This window comes from Cibotium barometz, chromosome 20 (assembly GCF_041138505.1).
Source record: "Cibotium barometz isolate CiBa-2024 chromosome 20, ASM4113850v1, whole genome shotgun sequence".
In the NCBI taxonomy this organism is placed as follows: domain Eukaryota; kingdom Viridiplantae; phylum Streptophyta; class Polypodiopsida; order Cyatheales; family Cibotiaceae; genus Cibotium; species Cibotium barometz.
The window spans coordinates 20,610,141-20,632,834 of NC_141065.1; the positions used below are offsets into that span (position 1 = coordinate 20,610,141).

Sequence of the window (22,694 nt, forward strand, 5' to 3'; positions counted from 1 at the left end):
CACATCTTCAGGTGGAGGCAGCGTAGGCCGAATCTCCCAATTTGGCAGCGGTATGGCAGTATCACTGCCACACCAAATGACCCCAAGCTTGGCAACAGACCTTTTGTATAGTTGCATTCAGTGATCCGGATGAGACTGACATGCGTACCAAGCCCGTTCATAAGCTTTCTGTTGATGCAATCTCTCTCTCTCTCTCTCTCTCTCTCTCTCTCTCTCTCTCTCTCTCTCAAAGTGTTCAAAACAGAACATGTTCAAGAACATGCAGAAGAGATTTGGAATTTCTCATTGAACATCGAGATACAAAAAAACATCGTGAGGGCTGTGGCCCTAAAGACTACTGGGGGTACAATGACTGTCTCGACTCTCGAGATGAAACTTGCTGACATAGCTCAATAACCCTAAACGCTAAGCTAAATATTAGAGCCTCCTGCATGTTTGCAACCTGTGGTTGGATGCCGTACTTTAGCTAATCTTTACTGTAGGACTTGCAACCTTCTCTGCAGTAGTTGGGGTTTTAGCTTTCTTGCTCTTCTTCTACGGCAGTTCTGCATTTGATAGAGTCAAAATCTTACTTACCTGCTGCAAGACTTACTTCAACAACATAAAGTAACCAAATCGCATACCAGTCTCAGCATCAGACTCATTGCCCTTCATGCACACCTTTAACCAGTCTCCCACCGTCTGGTCCCCTGGACTGGTCCCTAGGTTGGGCTGGTGGGTGTAGCCTCTCCTATGGCCTCACCTGCATCTCTGGGATCAGCCAAACATTCCTCACCCACATCTGTGTCTGCCTCACCAACCTCATTGCCAAATCCAGCACCCAAGTTTACTACTCCACTGTCCTCTTGTGCAGTCTGAAGCTTTGGCCCCAGGGTTTACACGAGAGTCTTCTCAAGCTGTGCACGCTTCACCTCAAGATCGCGTTCATCACTAGATGTGTGCACAGAAACATGTCTGCCAGGCTTGTATGAGGACCCAGCTTGAGAATTATCAACAAAGACTGCACAAAGAAAATGTCAAATTTCATACGGAGATTTTTTACCTGCTTTTATACCAAAACGGGGTTCTAGCAACTACACGTAGGCTCTTGGGAATGTGACCCAAAGGTGTCAATTGTCAAACCAGCTGGATCACCTGCAGAAGCATCAAGTAGAATGTTATATGAAAAGACTGCTAGAAATTAGAAACTACCGAACAAAGTGAAGCACGTCTATCAAGTGGAATGGCTGTAATATGGCAGTCCAAAAGCAGTCCACCCTTCTGCACATCAGTCCAAAAGCAGTCTCATAAGCTGTGTAATCAACACTGAGTGTACACTAATAGAGACAATTAAAAAGCGCTATGAAGTGTGAAATTGCACTGATTGGGAATTCGTCTATTAGAAAGCAGTCCACAACAATCAGCCACAAAGCACCTACAAATAGATCTCTTGTGCTAGAAAGAAAGGTGAAAGCTTGTAGGTCTCTTCTGCTAGAGCCTAGAAAGCAAGGTGAAAGCAGTCACAAAGTAGTGTGAAAGTAGTGTAGTCAAAAGCACCTACAAGAACATTACTTGTACTAGCAAGCAGTGGGAAAAGCAGTCACAAAGCACCTACAATTGGTGCCTTTATTACTTGAGGGACTCGCCATCCCCCCAAGCAGTCAAAAAGCAATCAAAAGCCACCTATAGAGGGTGGCTTTATTGCTTGGGGGCCCCACCAAGCAGTCACAAAGCAGTCAAAAGCACCTACACAAACATTGCTTGTGCTAGAAAGCAGTGGGAAAAGCCCTACAAGCAGTCAAAAAAACACCTATAATTGGTGACTTTATTCCTTGGGGGACTCATCATCCCCCCAAGCAGTCACAAAGTAGTCGTAAAGCACCTATACTTGATGGCTTTATTGCTTAAGGGGACTCACCATCCCCCCAAGCAGGCAACAGCGCTATAAAGCAGTGGGAAAAGCAGTCACAAAGCACCTACAAGCAGTCAAAAAGCACCTACAGTTGGTGGCTTTATTGCTTGGGTGGACTCATCATCCCCCCCAAGCAGTCACAAGCACATCTATTAAGTGGAATGCCTTTTATAAAGTAGTCAACACTTTGACAAAGCAGTCCAAAAGTAGCCTTATAAGACACTGCTATTAAGTGGAATGGCTTTTATAGAGCAGTCAACACTTTTAAAAAGCAGTCCAAATTCACTCTTATAAGCAGTGTAATACACTTAGTCTAAGAGAGACTGCTATAAAGGATAAAAAGCACTATGAAGTCCGAAATGGGACTGGAAGCACCTACCAGCAGATCTCTTGTGCTGGAAAGCAAGGTGAAAGCATTCACAAAGTAGTGTGAAAGCAGTCAAAAGCACCTAGAAGAACTTTGTTGCTTGTGCTAGAAAGCAGTGGGAAAAGCAGTCACAAAACACCTACAAGCAATCAAAAAGCCCCTACATTTGAAGACTATATTGCTTAGGGGAATTTAGCATCCCCCCAAAAAGTCACAAAGCAATCCAAGAGGACTTCAAGCTATCCAAAAGCACTCAAAAGGAGACCATAAGCAGTCAAAAAGCAGCCTAAGCGAAACATCCAAAAGAAGTCACAAAGCAACCAAGAAGTCTATAAGCAATCCACAAGAAGTCCAAGAGCCCAAAACAATCAAGAAGCCTAATAGTGTATCACACTAACACGTTACAATGTTGCATAATACCTAACAGTAAGGCAAAACATGGATTGAAGCATACCAATTGAGGACCTCACAACCATTGATTTAGCTGCTGTGGGGACTTTTTCGGAGCAGTCGAGTGATCTGCAATGTGACTCTTCAAGACACATATTTGCAAAACAAATAGGATGGTATGAATGTCTGCATCGAAGTATCCAAATACCAACAAACTCCTTGTCGTGAAGGGGAAACCCGCACACAGCACAAGCAGCCACAATAATGATTGTTGTGATTTGATCTTCATCAGGCACTGCAGTTCGTGGGGCTGGGAAAATGAGAACTGGTTAATTGCACTGCACTGGTTGCATCATGTTCTTTGCAAAAACATATTGAAGTTTGATTTTCTCCAATTCAACATGTTTGGTCTCTAGTTCCACCTATGATTGAAAATAACACATGAAAAGATTGCCTATGAACTAGAAAGACATAACACATATGGTGTATTGAAAGGAACCTTCTCAAAGGACAAGGACGTTCTCTAGGGTGGTCTTGAATGATGCAATATCTGTTGGGTTTTATGCTGTGTATGCACCCAGAGGAGTGCTAGTGATCATCAGTAGATTATTGGGGCACTTTTTACTTCAGTTAGTGGAGGTTTTTTCCCCCAGTTTTAGCCTAGTTTCACTTATAATAGTTTATAAGTGATTTGGTCCACCTGGCACACTTTATGGCCGGACCATGTGAACACATCTTTTAGGTCACTTCATTATGTGGCTATTGTACTTCACTTTATCACTACTGAATACAAGAGCAGTCGTGTTCCTTCCTCTGCCTCTCACGTTTTCTGTTTGAAGTACCTCCAAACCCTAACCCTAACTACTGACCTCCTTCATTTGGTATCAGAGCCAAAGTTCGCCCAGGTCCGTACAGATCGCCTGTTATCATTTCTGTTCGTACAGCCAAGTTCGCCCAGTACCCGTCAGCTCTGCAAGTACAGTCGCTCTGCTCCATACAGTCGCCCAGCCCCGTACAGTACCTACAGGTGACCTAAACTTGCTGTCAGCTGCTCGTTCAGCTCCGTACAGAACCTACTGCTGTGTACCTACTCGCCCAGCTCCGTATAGTACTAGTCGACTGCTGTCTCCGTACTGTACCTGCTACGTGTAACTGCAGCTCTGTACATCTGCCGTATAGTCGACCGAACCTGCAGTCTGCTCCATACAGTCATCGTACAGTATTGTAGCTGTACAGTCATCCGTACCTGCACAGTACAACAGTCCAGTACCTGCTGCGCATACCTGAAGCCAACCAGTCGACTGTAGTTTCCGTACAGTACCTGCTGTGTGTACCTGCACAGTACAGTCGACTTGTACCTGCAAAAATCACAGTTGTGGTAAGCTTTACAAGTTTTGAAATTTGGGCATTTTTCTCTGTGAAAATTTTCTGGCAGATACAGGCAGATTTTCTTGCAAAGAAATCTTTACAAGTTTTTTGCAAGGTTTTGGGTGCAGTAACTTTGGGCATTTTTGAACATTTTGGCACTGTGTAAGCCATTTTTGCTGCTCTACTCAGTCAGTGGTGCATTGTTTTGCACATTCAGAGGATTGAGAGTGCACGCATATTTGGGTTAGCTGTATTCAGTGGAGTACAGTTGCTTTCAGGGTTGTTGCTATTGGGTTTTTTGATACACAAGTACAACATTGTGCATTGGCATAATGGCAAATCAACAACAGAGTGATGTATTCACGTATTTGTCTAAGGAAGACAAGTTGGATGGCATGAACTACTTCTTGTGGAGTTTTATGCTGAGAAATGTGCTCGTGGCAAAAGGTCTTTGGGATTTTGTTAGTGGTGATGAACCACGTCCAAGTCCATTGGCTCCAGAGACTCCTCCCCAAGGGGGTGCTCGCGGACGAGGACAATAGGTACAGGCACCAGGTCAACCATTGCCTGTTCAAAGAACAAATGCTCAGAAGACATGGGATGCCAGAGATGCACAAGCCTTGTCACTCATTGCATTGTCAGTACAGAGGTCTATTATACCTCATATTCGTTCAACTGGCTCTTCACGGAATGCATGGGTGACTTTGGAGCAGATGTATGCTGCTCGTAATGAGGCTCGGATCTCGTTTTTGAAAAGAGAGCTGGAAAATCAGAAAATGCATGAAGGAGATGATATGTCTAGCCACTTGAACAAGCTGCAGGATTTGAGAGAGCAACTCATCAATGTGGATGAGATTATTCCTGAGACACAGCTTCTGTCCACCATCTTGAACTCTTTGCCAAGATCTTACTTGGCTTTTCATACCTCTTTGAACCTCAGCATGAGAAATGCTGTTGAACCCCTTAAGTATCAGGAACTTGTTGCTCTCTTGCTACAAGAAGAGCAAATCAGGAAGAATATGAATATGAACACAAGTGCTGAACAAGCATTTACTACAGGTCAAAAAGGGAAAGGCAAATCTCAGCCAAAGAGTTCAAATCAGAATTCAGGTGATGGTGGTTCATCTCAAGATACCAAGAAAGGTGATGGACAGCCCAAGAAGAAGGGCAAATGCCATTACTGTAAGAAGCCAGGTCACTACATCACAGAGTGTAGAAAGAGGATTGCCAAAGAGAAGGCAAAGGAATCTGGGATGTCTGTAAATGATTCCTCTAAAACTCCTCCGGAGACTGCTTCTTTTGTTGAGGACAGGGATTACTGTTTCTACACATGCCGCTATGATGCCTCTTGGTCTTCACAGGCACTCAGTGTGACAGAGCATGCATGTACTTGGTATTTCGATAGTGGTGCTTCAAAGCATATCACATCTCGCAGGGATTTGTTTTGTCATGTAGACCCTGCTCCTCTTGGCAAAACTGTTTAGTGTGCCAATAATGCTTCATATCCAGTTCGTGGCATTGGGGAGTTTCAGCTCACAGCCATTGATGGCTCTATTCTTCGCCTTACAGATGCCTTATGTACCAAGGATAAAGAAGAATTTGTTGTCCATTTCTTCTTTAGCACACTGTGGTATGCAAGTCCACTTTGATGATGACAAATGCATGGTCAAAGACAAAGCTAATGCTTTGACCTTGACGCTTACTAGTACATTATGTCATGGACTTTATCAGTTGGATGCATTTCAGCCAGTGGATTAGTCTGCTTATAATGCATTCACTCTTACTCCAGCTATGGTTGATGCGGAGTTATGGCATGCTCGCATGGGGCATGTAAATTTTGGTAGTCTTATGCTTATGCAGCGACATAACATGTTCATAGACCTACCTCTTATGGAGAAGCCTCCAGATCACATATGTGAAGGATGTATTTTGGGAAAAATGCATCGGTTTTCCTTCCCACGTGATCAGGCTCTACGAGCAACTGCAAAGTTGCAGTTAGTGACTTAGTGGTCCCATCAGACGAAGTCATTAGGAGGTTGCTTCTATTTTGCTACATTTATTGATGACTTCTCTCATATATGCTGGGTCTATCCGTTGACACAGAAATCACAGATATATGATGCATTTTTGGCCTTTGTAGCACTTGCTGAAACAGAGTCAGGATGCAAGGTTAAGACTCTTCGTTCTGACCGAGGGGGAGAATATATGTCACACATGTTGAATTCCTTTCTTGAGAGTAGAGGTATCAAACATCAGTATACTACTCCTTATACTCCACAGCAGAATGGGGTTGCAGAAAGGAAGAATCAGTCAGTCATGGAGATGGCCAGATGTATGTTAAAGGCAAAGAAGCTACCACATATCTTTTGGGTGGAAGCTGTCATGTGTGCTTGTCATATTTTGAATCGATGTCCCACAAAGGCATTGGTTTCCAGTACTCCTTTGAGGCTTGGCATGGCCACAAGCCTTCGGTATCACATTTTCGTACTTTTGGGTGTCTTGCATATGCACACATACCCAAAGAGTTGAGGAGGCAGGATGATGATGAGCCTGATTCATTTGTGGATGCACGAGACAATGTGCATTGAAACAAAGCCATGCAGGATGAGCTTGATTCTATTAAAAGGAATCAAACATGGGATTTGGTTGATCTGCCCAAAGGCAAGAAAGCCATTGGTACTAAGTGGGTCTATAAGTTGAAAAGACATGCAGATGGATCCATTGACAGGTACAAAGCCCGTCTAGTTGCAAAGGGCTATGCACAAAAGAAGGGCATTGATTATGAGGAGACATTTGCTCCCACATCCCGTATGTCGACACTTAGGTGTGTCATTGCATTGGCTTCACATTGTGGTTGGGTTGTTCACCAGTTGGACATCAAGACTGCTTTCCTACATGGGGACCTCGAGGAGGAAGTTTATGTATATCAGCCCATAGGTTTTGCAGAACATGGTCATGAAGGGAAAGTATGCAGGCTGAAAAAGGCCTTGTATGGTTTGAAACAAGCTCCACGAGCTTGGTATGCAAAGATAGATGCTTTCCTACTCACTCAAGGCTTTGTGAACAGTCCATCAGAAGCCACTTTGTATGTAAAGAAAGAAGAGAAAGATCTGCTGGTCATCAGTCTTTATGTAGATGATCTTTTGCTCATGGGATCAAATGATGACAAAATTGCAGCTTTTAAAGAGATACTGCAACAGACATTTGATATGTCTGATTTGGGACTCGTACACTACTATTTGGGCATACAGTTTGTGCAGGATAACAGAGGCATTGGGTTGTTGCAATCTCGGTATGTTGCTAAACTTCTGGAGAAGTTTAAATTTCAGGATTGCAAGCCTATTAGCACTCCTATGGAGCCTGGGAAGAAACTGTCACTACAAGATGACAGTATTTCTTTTGATGCCACTACATATGCTCAGGCTGTTGGGTGCCTTATTTACTTGTGTACTACACGGCCAGATATTCAGTATGCCGTATCTCAGTTGAGCAGATTCATGCACAGCCCTCGATTGTCACATTGGCAAGCTGTGAAGCGTGTATTCCGGTATTTGCACGGTACCTTGTCTCCTGGATTGCTTTATCCTGAGGGGGGTGACATGCAGTTATATGCTTACAGTGATTCAGATTGGGCTGGTGATTATGATACCAAACATTCCACTAGTGGCAATTGTTTCTTTCTTGGCTCTTCATGTATTTCTTGGCTAAGCAAGAAACAGACCACAGTGGCCACTTCGTCTTGTGAGGCAGAGTACAGAGGAGCCTACACTACTACCGTTGAGTGTGTCTGGCTGCGTCGTCTCAAGACTGATATGGATATTTCAGTGGAGGAGCCTACACCTATCTATACTGATAGTCAAAGTGCCATTGCTGTGGCCAGGAATCCTGTGTTTCATGCTCGCACGAAACACATTGAGATTCACTATCATTTTGTTCGGGAGAGACTCCAGGCAGGTGATATCAGTCTGATCTACTGTCCTACAGATCAGAATGTGGCAGACATCTTCACCAAGGCATTACCACGTCCAAAATTCGAAGCATTCCGCACTGCTTTGAATTTGTTTCCTTTTGGTGGATGATGTACAGTGATCATATATCACTCCAGGGAGGTTTGTTGGGTTTTATGCTGTGTATGCACCCAGAGGAGTGCTAGTGATCATCAGTAGATTACTGGGGCACTTTTTACTTCAATTAGTGGAGGTTTTTTCCCCCAGTTTTAGCTTAGTTTCACTTATAATAGTTTATAAGTGATTTGGTCCACCTGGCACACTTTATGGCCGGACCATGTGAACACATCTTTTAGGTCACTTCATTATGTGGCTATTGTACTTCACTTTATCACTACTGCATACAAGAGCAGTCGTGTTCCTTCCTCTGCCTCTCACGTTTTCTGTTTGAAGTACCTCCAAACCCTAACCCTAACTGCCGAGCTCCTTCAATATCTGCCTCCAACTCTCTACGATGACATATGTCTACTGAGCCATCCAGAGAAGCCAACTCCATCTGAGCAGCCTGCACATTGCTCCTCCTAAGTTTATCCACAGCTGTCAACATATTCTCTTGGCAGAGCTTCTCCTTCTTTGCCTTGTCAACTGCACCAATGACCCTTCCCACCTCCAAACATGCCTTATCCAATCTCTCCTTTGTAGCCAACAACATACTCCTACATAAATTAACATGCTCTGGCAAAGTAAAACTCATGCACGGTGAGCCAAACCCACGTGTTCACTGTTACCTGAGCAGATCCCAAAGCCCCGGGGTTATGGGAAATGGAATGCTGGCTGTGTGCACCCTGCCCTAACGTGTTGGACTTGGAATGGGCATAGCAGCTATACCCTGTGCTGTACCTTCAAAAACATTGGCAGATAGATTATGGGTTTTCATCCATTTCCCAATCTTCCTATCCAGCTTTCCCTGATGGAAACATTACAAACCACACACTCGGCTAACTCTGCCCAATTCACAGTGTACTGTTCCTTGTTGGAGGCATTCTTGGCAGCCTTGCAATGCTCCAATGCGAACCCCCGTGCAAATTCAACAGCCAACTGCATGTTTGGTGGAGCCACCTGGTAAACCCAGTGATGCACCTCCATGACTTCTTGCAGAAGGTCCGGGTCTTGTAGATTTTTGCACTTGATCCTGTACTCTTTGCTCTTTCTAGCTTCAGTGAAGACAGTCAACTATTCACATTCTGGTAGGTCTTCCTCGGTGAGCCTGTGTGAGTTCTTCCCCATTATGCTCAGCCCGTAGACCTCATGGAACTCTTGGGCAGTATGACAAAACCTTGTGTTCTGTCGGAGCTCAATGGATGACCGAGACATTACTGTAACAATAAAGAGCAACAAAGAGCTCAGAAAGCTCAGAGAGAGAGAGAGAGAGAGAGAGAGAGAGAGACCTTAAACCATGCTAGGAGACACAGAAAGCTCTGCGCAATACCCTAGACCCTCCAAACACGGAAGCAGCCAATCCACGTGGTTAGAAGAAGTGGTGGCATAGCAGAATCATGATGTTTATGCCATGAACTATACATAACTGAAGGATGTGAACTGACTTTTTTTTTCACACAAAATTCTCTTTTCACTTTTCACAAACAATCAATAGCACACTTGTAAGGTACTAAATGTGAGAATATGTGAATATGAAGCGGAAGCAAGTAGAGATCAAACAAGAGAAAGTAGACAGCCAGATCTGAAATGTATTGATTGAATTATGAATGAACAATGTTCATGCTTATATACATATCTTTAGAGCCAGTTGGCCTGTAGGGCTCGAGGACAAATGTTCACGATTGATAAGAATGCCTAAAATAGCTGATAAATATGGGAAAATTCCCTAATTACATCATAAAAGGGGAAATAAAATGGAGTTTAAATGCTGGAGATGACATGTCCAACAACTCCTCTCAGCTCCAACACGGGGTCGTCGATCCAGTCCTCAGGGTACAATCACATCTCCTCTTTCTTGGACTCCACCCATGCGTCTAAAGGGTGCTCGAGAATATATACCGATCACGTTGTTAACCCATTCTTAGGGTTAACAAGAGCTACCGCCATTATCTTACATCAATGAGTCAAGGTAGATACACCAAAAGGTCATACATTCAAGATATGAAGCACTGGTGTCCAAATCTACAACTTGGACAGGTGCCCGTAATGGTCCGATGGAATACTTAAGGAGATTCCCGCTTTAAGAGCGTGTCGTAGCAAGTTGGATGAAGTCCTAAGTGATGTACTCCATGGATATATTATGAGAATAGTCATTGTAATAGCATTAGGTCTTTTATGAGCCTAAAGTGCATGGCTTGCCATAGTTTAAGTGAGTGTGAACACTTATGGCTATGTATATAAGTGAATTTCTCTCATAATACAATAGACTCTCCCATTGTGCAATTGAGTCTTACTCTTGCTAATCCTTTTGCTAATCTCTCTCCCTAATACATGCTAGTGAGTGTGTATGAGTGATGTGAGGAGCTGATCAATAGTATCTCGAGGAAGAGGTTTGGTGAAGAGATCAGCAAGGTTGTCCTGAGAAAGACGATACTCCAATGTAATGATGCCGTCGGCGACCAGCTCACAAGCGAAATGAAAGTGAACCTCAATATGTTTCATCCTGCCATGGAAGGATGAAGTTCGAGCCAACGCCAAGGCGCTCTGGCTGTCCGTAAGAATACAGATTGGTGAATCCGAGAGTACATAAAGATTGCTCAACATCTGGAACAACCATAACAACTCACAGCAAGTATCCAGATAAGCACGCTACTTAGCCTCAATAGAAGATAATGAAACTATATTCTACTTCTTGGATCTCCACAACAAAAGACTGGAACCAAGAGTAAAGCAATAACCATAATTGGATCGTCAAGTATCTTGATCACCTGCCCAATCAGCATCAAAGTATCCAATAAGATCAGTGCCTCCTCTGAGGAGAGACCATAGTCCGTCTGAAACCGTAACAATGAAAGTTCAAGTTGGTGAGCCGAGTGAGAGGAGCCTATCCAGCTCGGTTCGGAGAGCACTTTACCATGATACACATTTAGGGTGAACAGAGGAAAAATCTTTTTTTTTGTTCTACTTAACTAATGAGAAGTCGTATGAGGCGGAAGCTTCACATACAGTTTTGAGGCCGAGCCTTTCCAGGAGCAATGAGGCGGCTTAGGGACCGATATCAAGGTACCGCATAAGTATCGGAGAACCCTCAGAGCGGCCTACTGATGAGAATGTTGAGGAGCGGAAGAAAACTGCCTAAGAACACTAACACTGTAAGAAATGTCAAGCTTGGTGTAAGTCAAATAAATAAGAGAACCAACAAGCCTCCGGTAATGTGTATTGTCCTCGAAGAGGGGAGAGGAATCATTACCGGAGAGCTCGGAGTTAGGATCCATCGGACAAGATATTGGACGACACTCGGTCATTCCAAATGTCTCCAGGAGCTGCTGCAAATATCTGTAGTAGCTAAGAAACACTCCATCAGAAGACTGATAGACCTCCATCCCAAGAAAGTAGTGAAGTCCTAAATGAGCCATCTCAAAGGTGAGAGCTAAATCTAACCAAAGCTGTTCAATCTTGGCAAGATGTGAGCCAGCGATCAATAAATCATCAACATATAAGACAATCAAACAGAGCAAAGCATCATGAGCAAAGACATAGAGATTGTTGTCTGCAAAGCATCTTTGAAATCCAAGGGAAAGAAAGAATGCGTCAATCTTATCATGCCACGCCTTGGGTACATGTTTCAAACCATAAAGGGCTTTGTGCAATCTCTACACCTTACCCTCATGTCCGGGAATCTAAAAACCTGAAGGTTGTTCAACATACACCTTCTCATGTAAGTCACCATTAAGAAAGGCAAACTTGACATCCATTTGGTAAACCGGCCAATGCTCATGAGCAAAAAAGACATACCCTTCCGCAACCAATCTGGCCTTGTGTTTGTCCAAAGATCCATCAACATAAAACTTGGTCTTAAAGACCCACTTGACCCCAATAACTTGTCGATGCAAAGGTTAGCCCACAAGCTCCCATGTATGATTCCTCTCAATAGAATCAATTTCGGCCTCCATGGTTGCCCGCCACTCAAGAAGAGCAAGAGCCTCTTTCGCTGTAGTAGGCTCATATGACTATAACATTGTACTTATCAAGACAAGGTTACAAGAATGACGAAGCTGTTGTAATCTCCGTGCCCCTGTCAAAGATTGTGCTGAAGAATCAGCAAGCTGATGAAGTTCCATATCGGAGAGATAAGAATCACAAACAGTGGTTTCCAGCCATCGTGGAATCTTGGGGGCAATCCTCCGTTGCACAGGAGCAGGAGCAGGAGCAGGAGCAGGAGCAGGAGCAGGAGCAGGAGGAAGTGGGGGTGGAGAGGCACGGGGAAAAGAAGCTGATGGTGGAGAAGCTGGTGGTGGAGTTGGGGTGGCCGAGGAAGGAGGAGGGACCTCAATGGTAAGCTCGAGATGAGAACGAGAATCATCTGAGGATTCAACAAAGTGAACATCGTGAGAAATCACAAAGGATCACGACTCAGGATCCCATAATCTGTAAGCTTTGGAATGAGCGCTATATCCAAGGAATTTGCACTTCTTGGACTTGGGATCAAATTTGGATCTGTCAAAATCAAGGATATGAACATAGGCATCATAGCCGAAAGCCCTAAAATGAAAGACGGAAGGTTTCTCTCCAATAAAAACCTCCTATGGAGTCATATGAGAAACTGTCTTTGTAGAAGAACGGTTGATGATGTAAAAGCCTCCTATGGAGTCACAACTTCTTCCCATAAAGAGGGAGGACAATCAAAAGAAGAAAGCACGTACGGATTATCTCCTGAACAGTCATGTTCTTGCGTTCAACCACATCATTCTGCTAAGGAGTGTGTGGTGTGGAAAATTAACGGCTTCTACCTTTCTGTGAGCAAAAATTATGGAAGGCTTTGGAGATGAATTCTCCTCCATTGTCGGAGCGGACTTGTCTAACCTTCTATGTGGTCGTAGTCTTGACCAAAGTCACCCACTCTTGGATGTGGGAGAAAGCTTGAGATTTTTCTGCCAAGAGATAAACCCAAACTTTGTCTGACTAATCATCAATAATAAGCATAAAGTGATAGAATGCACAGCGGAAGAAGGGAAAGTGGAAACACGGGAGAGAGAGGGAGAGAGAGAGATGGAGAGGAAACACAAGTATAGACCTGCTCTCAATATCATCAACCAAGAATACATGTCCTGAGCAAAGAGGGGAGAAGGCCTCGTATGTGAGGGACTGCAGCAAACAATGCTAAGCTGAGGGAGGGACCAGCTATATATATGCCCAGATGTAGGCAGTCGACCAGCTCACGACTAGGGAAAAAATTTGAAAATATGGTTTAGCTTTTGATATATCTTTAACCTTTGTGGTGGGTGCTTTTACAAGGTGTAAAAGGACTAGATAAGCTAGTTAAATTTAGGAGTCTAGGTGGTAAGGGAGTCACATGGCATGGGTCAAGCTAGCATTCTATTTGAGGGGAGTTAGGAGGTAGCCTTAGATTCTCTCAAGGGGCTGTTAGAAGTCATCTCTTGTCTATTTTTATACACCAGGGCCTTTGTTGTGGGTGTGTCCGCCCTTATTAGGTGTTTTCTCATTTTTCCCCACTCTCTGTATTTTTCCCCCATTTTTCCCTATTTTTTCTATGGCTTGGGTGGCTTCCCTGTGTTGGCAGGAGGGCCTTTGTGCTGGCCGACTTGTACCTTCAAGAACCCGACCTCATATCTGTTCAGGCCGACTCAAGACAGCTGGCCGACTGAGTGTGTTTGTTGGTCGTGGAGGTTCAGGGCCAGTCGGTTGCCTTTAGCACAGGCCGACTGGGTATTTGGGGCCATATAAAATGGCCCCATGGCCCCCATTCCATTTTGTATCATTCTCCAGATCTTCTTGTGTATATAGAGCAGAGTTACACGCGTCTATCTCTCTCTCTCTCTCTCTCTCTCTCTCTCTCTCTCTCTCTCTCTCTCTCTCTCTCTTGTGCTGTGATTTTCTGCACTGCGTTTTGCTCTTGTGTTCCCAGATCTGGTCATCATCTCCACTGCGTATTCTGACATGGTATCAGAGCCTAGGCTCTAGATAGAGCTTGGGATTTGTGTGAGCAAGAGGGGGACTGTTGTGTTGCTGATTGGTGGACTGTTCGGGACTGTTCGAGAAGAGGAGAAGCAAGAGGACGGCGGGCTGATTTGCTGGGCAGCCACTTGCAAGTGTTAGTTCTTCTTTGTTCCCACCCAGCCACCCTTTTCAGAGTACATCCCCGCAATGGCAGATCTGTTTGAGATGGCCGAGAGGCATGTGAAGATCCGGACACTCCCCACGTTCCCGATGGACCGTTAGTTGGAACAACTACGGCATATGGAAGGCTATGATGGAATCTGTTCTGGAGTCTTACGACCTCGCTGATTTCGTTGTTGTTGGGGTTCCACGGCGGGAAGTAGAGTAAGGGGATTTACCGTCGATCCAAAAGGACCGGGAGGCTCAGACACAGATGTGGGATCGTGTCAACGCCAGGGTCCGTTCGTTTATCTTTCTCAATTGCACACCGCAGGTAATCAATCATGTAAAGCATATGACGCTGGCCAGAGGTATATGGCAGCATTTGGCTTCTCTTTACAACAGGGAAGAGGATTTCCTTGGAGGTACAGATGCGGGTTATGAGCCTCGCAAAGTCCTTGACGATGCGGGAGCATATTAACAAGCTGCCTGCTCTTCAGCAGGAAGTTCTTCAGGCTGGGAAGGAGATATCGTCAGAGGACATGGCCATAACGTTGTTGTCACACTTGCCCTCTCAGTACTCAGCATTTTACTCGTCTTTGATTACCAGTGGCTGGCTCAGCACATGATGATATCCGTCATTACAACCTTAATTGATTCCCTTGTTTGTCTAAATTTTTTCTTTTTGCTTTTCATTCTCTCTCTCTCTCTCTCTCTCTCTCTCTCTCTCTCTCTCTCTCTATGTGTGTGGAAAGTGTGTGTTGGGGTAAAGGCGTTATGCCCACCCTTATAGTGTGTACAAGCCCATAAGTTATAGTACATAGTACACTTAATACTTTTAATGTACTAAGTGCACTATGTGTACTAGTGCAATATACATGTGTGATAGGGGAGTCACACACTCATGCCTCATGAGTTGACTTATCCCCACAACTCTCTCTCTCTCTCTCCCTTGTTCTTCTCTGTGTATGTCTCCCACACATGAATTAACCTAACCCTAATTCCTGTTTCTCCTACACAACTGGTATCAGAGCCATGGTCATAGCCTATGGCTTGTTCTTGCTGGATCCATCACAATCTGAGGGCGGCCGAAACTAGTAGCTTCACCCCTTTAGAACCGTCGCCCTCTTCAGCTTTTAAAACAAGTGGGCCTTCTGCGTTGACAGAAAAAATCAAAAGCTTCTTCGCTTCCTGTGTGTGCAGGCAAGGGGAAAGTGGAGCCCTTCTGCCGAAATGCCTTGGGGTGCATGAAGCTGTGGAGGATCCATCTAGGGTTAGTTCTGTTCGATCTCACAGAAAGCCATTGAGGATGGACATAACACCAAGCCCCCAGCTGAGCAGCCGTTGATCGTTATTAACAAGGCGAAGTCGACGGCGAAGGCTACTAAACGAGCGAAGAAGCGTCGGCTGGGCGTCAACAAAACTACTAGGCGAGCGAAGAAGCGTCGACTGGTCCACAAGGCGGGCATCAACAGTGCGAACGTATGCGAAGGCAGTAAAGCGTATTAGCGTGGAGCGAACACAAGGCAGCTAGGCGTTAGTCGTCGACTGGCTTACAGGCGGAGTCGGCTCACAATGCGTTGGGCGGAATCTTCAGAGTCCACACCAGCAGCGGTTTTGTTCTCTGTAGTCGTTAGAAGCGCCATCGCTCCATCCTGACCGTCTAAGCAGCTCGTCTTCTTCCGGCAGAAGAGCTGCAGGCGCATCAACAGTACCTTCAACAAGCCTAGCCCTCTATTGTCAGTGTGTACAGCAGCATCAACAGCAAAAATCGACGCCTCCTTTTCTGCAATAGCATCAACAGAAATTCAGCCTGCAGATCAGAGAAATTCAAAAAAAAAATTAAGAGGTATTTGCCTTCAATTTTGGGAATTTCTTATCAATTCAATCAATTGAGCAGGTACAAGTGCCGAATTGCTCAATTTCTGAGCAAAATTGGCAAAATTGGGTGACATTGAAACAATCAGGATCAATTTGCAGGAAATTGGATGTCGAAATTTGGGGCTTTTAATGTAATTGTGCAATTAAGCACTCATACATGCTGTATGATGTGAGAAATCGCACATTTGGGCAAAATTGCAGCAAATTGCAGTGCAAATCAAGGGGCTTTTGTGCCGATTTGGTTGATTTGCATGCAGGCGATCGCATTTGATGCTGTGAATAATGTGTTGATGCCTTACAAGCACTCAATGTGCCTGTAAATCAAGGGGCTTTCATGTATTTGATGTATATGTGGCCAGGGGGAAGCATCGTGAACACTCTGGATGCCTTCATGTGCGTCAATGTACCATGTATGATCAGAAATTGATCTTATATCAAGGGGCTTTTCAAGTTCGTATGCTTATTGAGCTTGGCAAAGCAGCAGGCAAGACATTTATGCCTTGAATCCTCAAAAATCAGCTTGCAGTCAAGGGGCTTTTGCCCAATTTCTGTTTGGGACTGTTGTATGCAGTGTACAGGACTGTAAAAGTCTGATTTTCACTCATTTGGACAGCCAGGAGAGCATTTATTGCTATTGTACCTGCTGGTACAGATTTGGCACAGCTTTGTGCAAGTTTTGGCATGGCTGTACACTGTTTTGAGTGACCAAAAGGTTCAATTTCAGCTGCTGTACTTGCCGGTACAGGTTTGGTACATCAGTGGTGAGCACTTAGTAATGCTGTACAGTACTTTGGAAGGGCAACAGAGCACATTTAAGGTGCTGTCCAAAATCTGCAGCAACCAGATTTTGCTGATTTCATCACATACAGTGGGAGAAAAGTTGCATTTGTGCTTCCGCAGTGGGAGATAAATCTTGGGAGAATAACTGTGAGCACTTTGTGTGCTTTTGGTGCAGTGATTGCACATTTTGCAGGGAGTCAGGCATTGACAGGTTGCATATTGCTATGGCAACCACAGGTGAGAGCTCTTCATTGCTTCACATCAAGAAGCTTGAAGGCTCGCATAATTATGATATTTGGCAAACCCAGTGCTACAATGTGTTGCTCCAGAAAAAGCAACACAAGCCTATCAAAGAAAGGGGTGTGATGCCCGCTTCTCTTACTGCTGAAGAGTGGGAAGATATGGATGAGCTGGCAAGATCTACTATCATGTTGTCTGTGTCAGACTCATTACTTTTCAGCATTCGTGAAGAGAAGACAGCTTGGGGAATGTGGCAGAGATTGCAGGACTTGTATGCCCAACAAAGTGCCTCAAGCAAAGTGTATTGGTTGAAGAAACTCATAGGTCTTCAGATGAAGGAAGGGGCGTCTATGACAACCCATCTAAATGAGTTTAATGGTATTGTCAGCCAGGTCATTAATCAAAAGTTGGCAATGGACGATGAGTTCAAAGCCACTTTTCTGTTATGCACTTTGCCAGAGAGTTGGGACACATTCAGGACAGCCACTAGCAATTCGCATGCTATGCTGTCATATGCAGATGTTGAGGGTGCTCTTCTTCAAGAAGAGATGAACAGGAAAAACAACTCTGTTGGAAAGTCCAATGCAATGAATGCACGTGGGAGATCCCAGCAAAGGGGAAAAAGCCAAGAAAGGGGAAGAAGCAAGTCTCGCTCCAAAAAGGATTTGGAATGCCATTATTGTGGCAAGAAGGGACACATTAAAAAGCAATGCTACAAATGGAAAAATGATCAAAAGGAAAAGGGAAAAGGCAAAGACAAAGAGAAAGATGAAGCCAAAGATGTAAAGCCAAAGGACAAAAGTGGAGTCAAGATTGAAGAAATCAATGTGTCACATGCAGGTGGCAGTGAGGATGAGGTCCTATTTACTTCTTCACTTGATGCCCATTCACTTCTTACAGGTAGTCATGGTATGCACTCATGGATCATTGATTCAGGTGCCTCCTTTCATGTCACAGGTTGCAGAGACTTGTTTGTCAGGTACACTGCTGGCAATTGTAATGTTCACATATGCACATTGCATGCTCTATGTCGAATTATTGAGAAATTGGTATTTTTGTATATTGGATTTGCTTGGAAACTCCGTCCCGAAAGAAATAGAAAGGATGCTCTTCATGCATTGGAAAAAGTGTTATCCGATATAGGTCTGCATGGAGGTGATGTTCATATCACAAAGGATTTTAAAAAGTCTACCAATGGCAAGGAGGTACCAGTCAACAAGCCCTCTATTGGTGGTGTTAAGGCAAGAAGATTCTTATCTCGGCCCAAACATAGTAGTAAGCAAGTAAGGCAAGGTAGAACAGTTTCAAGGATTAGTTATGGATTGTGGAAGCAAGTCCATAATGCCGTGAAAGATCATGAGGCAGATGTGGAAGCACGAAATGTGAAGGCAGAGGTGTGGAGTGCCCCCACAAGAAAGCTCTTGGACAGAAAGATGCTCAGTTAGAGCTTGTGCATACAGATGTATGTGAGATGCCTCAGCTTTCTTTGGGAGGGGCAAAATATTTTGTGTCTTTTATTGATGATGCCACACGCAAGGTGTGGGTTTATCCTCTTCGTTTGAAGAGTGATACATTCTCAGTGTTTGAGAAGTTTGTTGCTCTTGTTGAGAATCAAACTGGCAAAACACTGAAAGCTTTGCGTTCCGACAATGGTGGAGAGTATATGTCCAAACAGTTTCAGGACTTTTGTGATGCTAAAGGCATCAAGAGGGAGCTCTCTACTCCTTATGATCCTCCACAAAACGGGACAGCAGAGAGGATGAACAGGACCATACAGGAGAAGGTCCGTTCTATGTTGTCACATGCTGCATTACCTCATGGTTTTTGGGCTGAAGCTGTTATGACAGCCGTTCACCTTATAAATAGGTCACCTAACACGAGGCTTGGTGGGAAAGTGCCAGAGGAAGTATGGACAGGGAAGCCTCCGTCATACAAGCACTTGAGAGTGTTTCGTTGCGTTGCGTATGTGCACATACGCAGGGAAATGCGCACCAAACTTGATCCTAAGTCTCACAAATGCATATTCCTAGGATATGGTGACAGAGGTGAAATGGGGTATAGACTTTGGGATCCCATGAATAGAAAGATCATACGCAGCAATGATGTCATTTTTGATGAAACATGCATGTATAAGGAGCCTGCAAGGCAACAGGAGCCTGGCAGAGTCATCTTTGATGATGATGGACATCATGGACAACAACAAAGGGCTGTAAATCAGCCATTACAGCAGGAAAACCAGCCCTTAAATGGTGCTGAAAATGGTCCAAATGGACAGCCAGAGATGGCAGAAGATATCCCTATGGATATACCACAGTTAGAGGAGATACCGGGCATGATTTTTCAGCCTTATGGCATGGAACAGGAGCCACCAATTGGTGATATGCAAGCTGGACAGCAACCTGCAAATGATGGTCATTGGGTACGGAGGTCCACAAGACCCTCCAGAGCCCCTGAAAGGTTTGTTCCAGGGGTTGACTACTTGATGCTTACTGACTGTGGGGAGCCCTCATGTTATAAAGAGGCTTTACAGAGGGCAGACAAGGCTCTTTGGGAGCGTGCCATGAAGTCAGAGATGGATTCTCTGCATAAAAATGGAACTTGGAAGTTGGTGCATTTGCCTGCAGGCAAGAAGGTTTTGCCATGCAAGTGGGTTTACAGGCTCAAAGTTGCACCTGATGCAAAGCCAAGATACAAAGCCAGGTTAGTGGCTAAGGGCTTCAAGCAGGAATATGGTGTGGACTTTGATGAGATCTTCTCTCCAGTGGTCAAAATGACCACACTTAGAGCTGTGTTAGCTTTGGTTGCGCATGATGATCTGGACTTGATTCAGATGGATGTGAAGACTGCTTTTCTTCACGGTGATCTCCATGAGGAGATATATATGCAGCAGCCAGAGGGTTATGCAGTGAGTGGAAAGGAGAAGCTTGTATGCAAGCTGAAAAAGAGTCTTTATGGGCTCAAACAGGCACCAAGGGAATGGTATCACAAATTTGATACATTCATGAAATCCCAGAAATTCAGGAGAAGTGACATAGATCACTGCTTGTACACAAAGAAAGCTTTGGATGGCAGTCTATTGATCCTCATCTTGTATGTTGATGATATGTTGATTGCCGGGAAATCTCGTAAAGAGATGGATGCCTTGAAGCAGAGGCTGCATCAAACCTTTGATATGAAGGATTTGGGTGATGCAAATCACATCTTGGGTATGCGGATACTTCAGGACAGAAATCAGTATGTGTTGTATTTGTCTCAGAAGGAATACATTGGCAAAGTCTTGCAGAGGTTCAATATGGACGGGGGGAAGAAGACTAGTACTCCTTTGCCTCCATATGTGAAACTCAGTGCTATGGACAGCCCACAGTCGGATAGAGACAGGGCTGACATGGCCAAGATTCCGTATGCTTCAGCTTGTGGCAGTCTCATGTATGCCATGGTTGCTACTAGGCCGGACATTGCATTTGCAGTGGGAGTGGTTTCTAGATACATGGCCAACCCTGGCAAGAAGCATTGGGAAGCAGTGAAAGGTGTCATGAGATACCTGAAGGGCACACAGGATATGTGCATTTGCTTTGGCAAACAGGATGCATTAGTGCATGGTTACACGGATTCGGATTATGCCGGTCATCCAGATAACCGGAAGTCTACTACCGGTTATGTGTTTACATTCACAGGAGGTGCTGTGTCATGGATATCCAGGATGCAGAAGTGCACAGCCTTCTCTACTACAGAGGCCGAGTATATTGCAGCCACAGAGGCTTGCAAGGAGGCATTATGGCTATCTCGGTTAGTGGTTGATTTGGGTTATACAGGGGATATTCCATTGTTGCATTGTGACAGTCAGAGTGCCATCCAGTTGGCAAAGAACCATGTCTTTCATGCAAAGACGAAGCATGTGGATGTGAAGTATCACTTCATCAGAGAGGTGATAGAGAACAAGCAAATTCAGCTTGTTAAGATTCACACGGATGACAACCCGGCTGATCTGTTGACAAAGAGTTTGCCTCCGGAGCGGTTTGCTCATTGCAGACACTTGATGGGCATTGGATGAGGCCAGTTTTAGCCTTGATATGGCCTTGTATATTATCATGTACATGCTGATTTTTCTTTTCCTTCATTTAAGGGCACTTTGCCTTTAAGTGGGAGGTTGTTGGGGTAAAGGCGTTATGCCCACCCTTATAGTGTGTACAAGCCCATAAGTTATAGTACATAGTACACTTAGTACTTTTAATGTACTAAGTGCACTATGTGTACTAGTGCAATATACATGTGTGATAGGGGAGTCACACACTCATGCCTCATGAGTTGACTTATCCCCACAACTCTCTCTCTCTCTCTCTCCCTTGTTCTTCTCTGTGTATGTCTCCCACACATGAATTAACCTAACCCTAATTCTTGTTTCTCCTACACAGTGTGCCATTGGCCTCTAATCTCTCCACCATTTCCGTCAACTTCTATTGCCATGTTCTCTCTTTTTTTACGTAATTTATAAAGCTTTACATGGAATCCCCTAATGTATTTTTTTCTTAATCGTCTATTTGCCTTAAGCAGTTATGTTGCCTTACCTCTCTCTCGTCTTTCCCCCTCCCAGTTAACCTCTATTTCTTACCTCCCCTTTTTTTGAGATTCGCCTTTGCACTCATTTGAGCATCAAATCCATTACACACAACTCAACTCCCTCCTTGAACTTACTTCCTTTGTAGCTCTTTGGCCACTCAACGTTTGTTGGTCATACCTCTCCATGTTTGTGAAATGTTTAGTTTCGTGTCTTCGAAGAAGAGATTATCATGAACATAAAACTCGAGGGCACCCACAAATAGTCTCTTTCTTTCTCGGTGTTGCTCGACTGCCCGGGGGGGTTCACCTAAAAATATGTAAGTATACCACGTGAGTTTAAATGAAGAGGTATTTTAATTTAAAATTTAAAAGTGAATTTACAAAAATACATTTACAAAAGGGGTTTTTTTAATTGATTTTGGAAAGCAACAGGCCAGGTAGTTGGGGAAGGCAGAGTGGAGAATGGAGTTTACAAGCTTTCAGCACTCTCTCTCCGAGGTCCTCAGGTTTGTGATGAGTGGCAGTCTGGTAATGGCCACTTAAGTGTGGATACGCTGCAGGTGCAGGCTTTCCGAGACCAGATGCCAGTAGATGGCAGCAGTTGGCAGGAACTCTCCAGTACTGATGTTGGTAGTTCTTGTGTTCGTTAGTCAAAGGAAACGGAACAGGTAACTTATGCTCTGATGTCTCGTAGTATTCGGAACAAAGAACCTCCTGGAGATGAGGATGTTCTTTCCACGGGGACCTTTCGGAAAGCCAAGCAGGTGGCAGTGGATTACTTGTAGGAGGAGGTGCATACTCCAGGCTTTGTGGTTCCGGATTCAGAGGGGGTGGTTGACAGGTTTCCGAAGGCCTTGCATGGTCTTCAACAGGTTTCCAGGACTTGTTTTTGCACCGTAACAGGTGTTGATCCTTGTGAGCAGTGTGATGCCTCTTTGACTCAGAAGCAGAATGGTTCATTGATCTGGTTGATGGACACCAGATTGGACGGGAGCTT

At 44.4% G+C, this 22,694-nt stretch overlaps 1 protein-coding gene across 12 annotated transcripts in view; it reads right to left on the minus strand.

Moving 5' to 3' along the window:
* Window positions 1-255: 255 nt before the first annotated feature.
* LOC147627650 (uncharacterized) overlaps window positions 256-22,694 on the minus strand; it is a 36,890-nt gene continuing 14,451 nt past the window's right edge. Inside the window, exons 2-5 of one of the 12 annotated variants that reach the window (XR_015268279.1) lie at window positions 2,713-2,958; window positions 1,043-1,134; window positions 624-954; window positions 256-545 (exon numbers count right to left, since the gene is read on the minus strand). Coding sequence is in view for 5 of the 12 variants with exons in the window: in XM_086814571.1 (XP_086670697.1) it covers window positions 1,067-1,134; window positions 2,713-2,958 (314 nt within the window). In the remaining 7 variants the exon portion in view is untranslated. Of the gene's footprint in view, window positions 1,261-2,712; window positions 2,959-3,147; window positions 3,202-10,860; window positions 11,184-21,875; window positions 21,988-22,694 lie in introns of those variants that run through there. The other 11 variants (XR_015268281.1, XR_015268280.1, XR_015268283.1 and 8 more) reach the window with 11 other exon arrangements.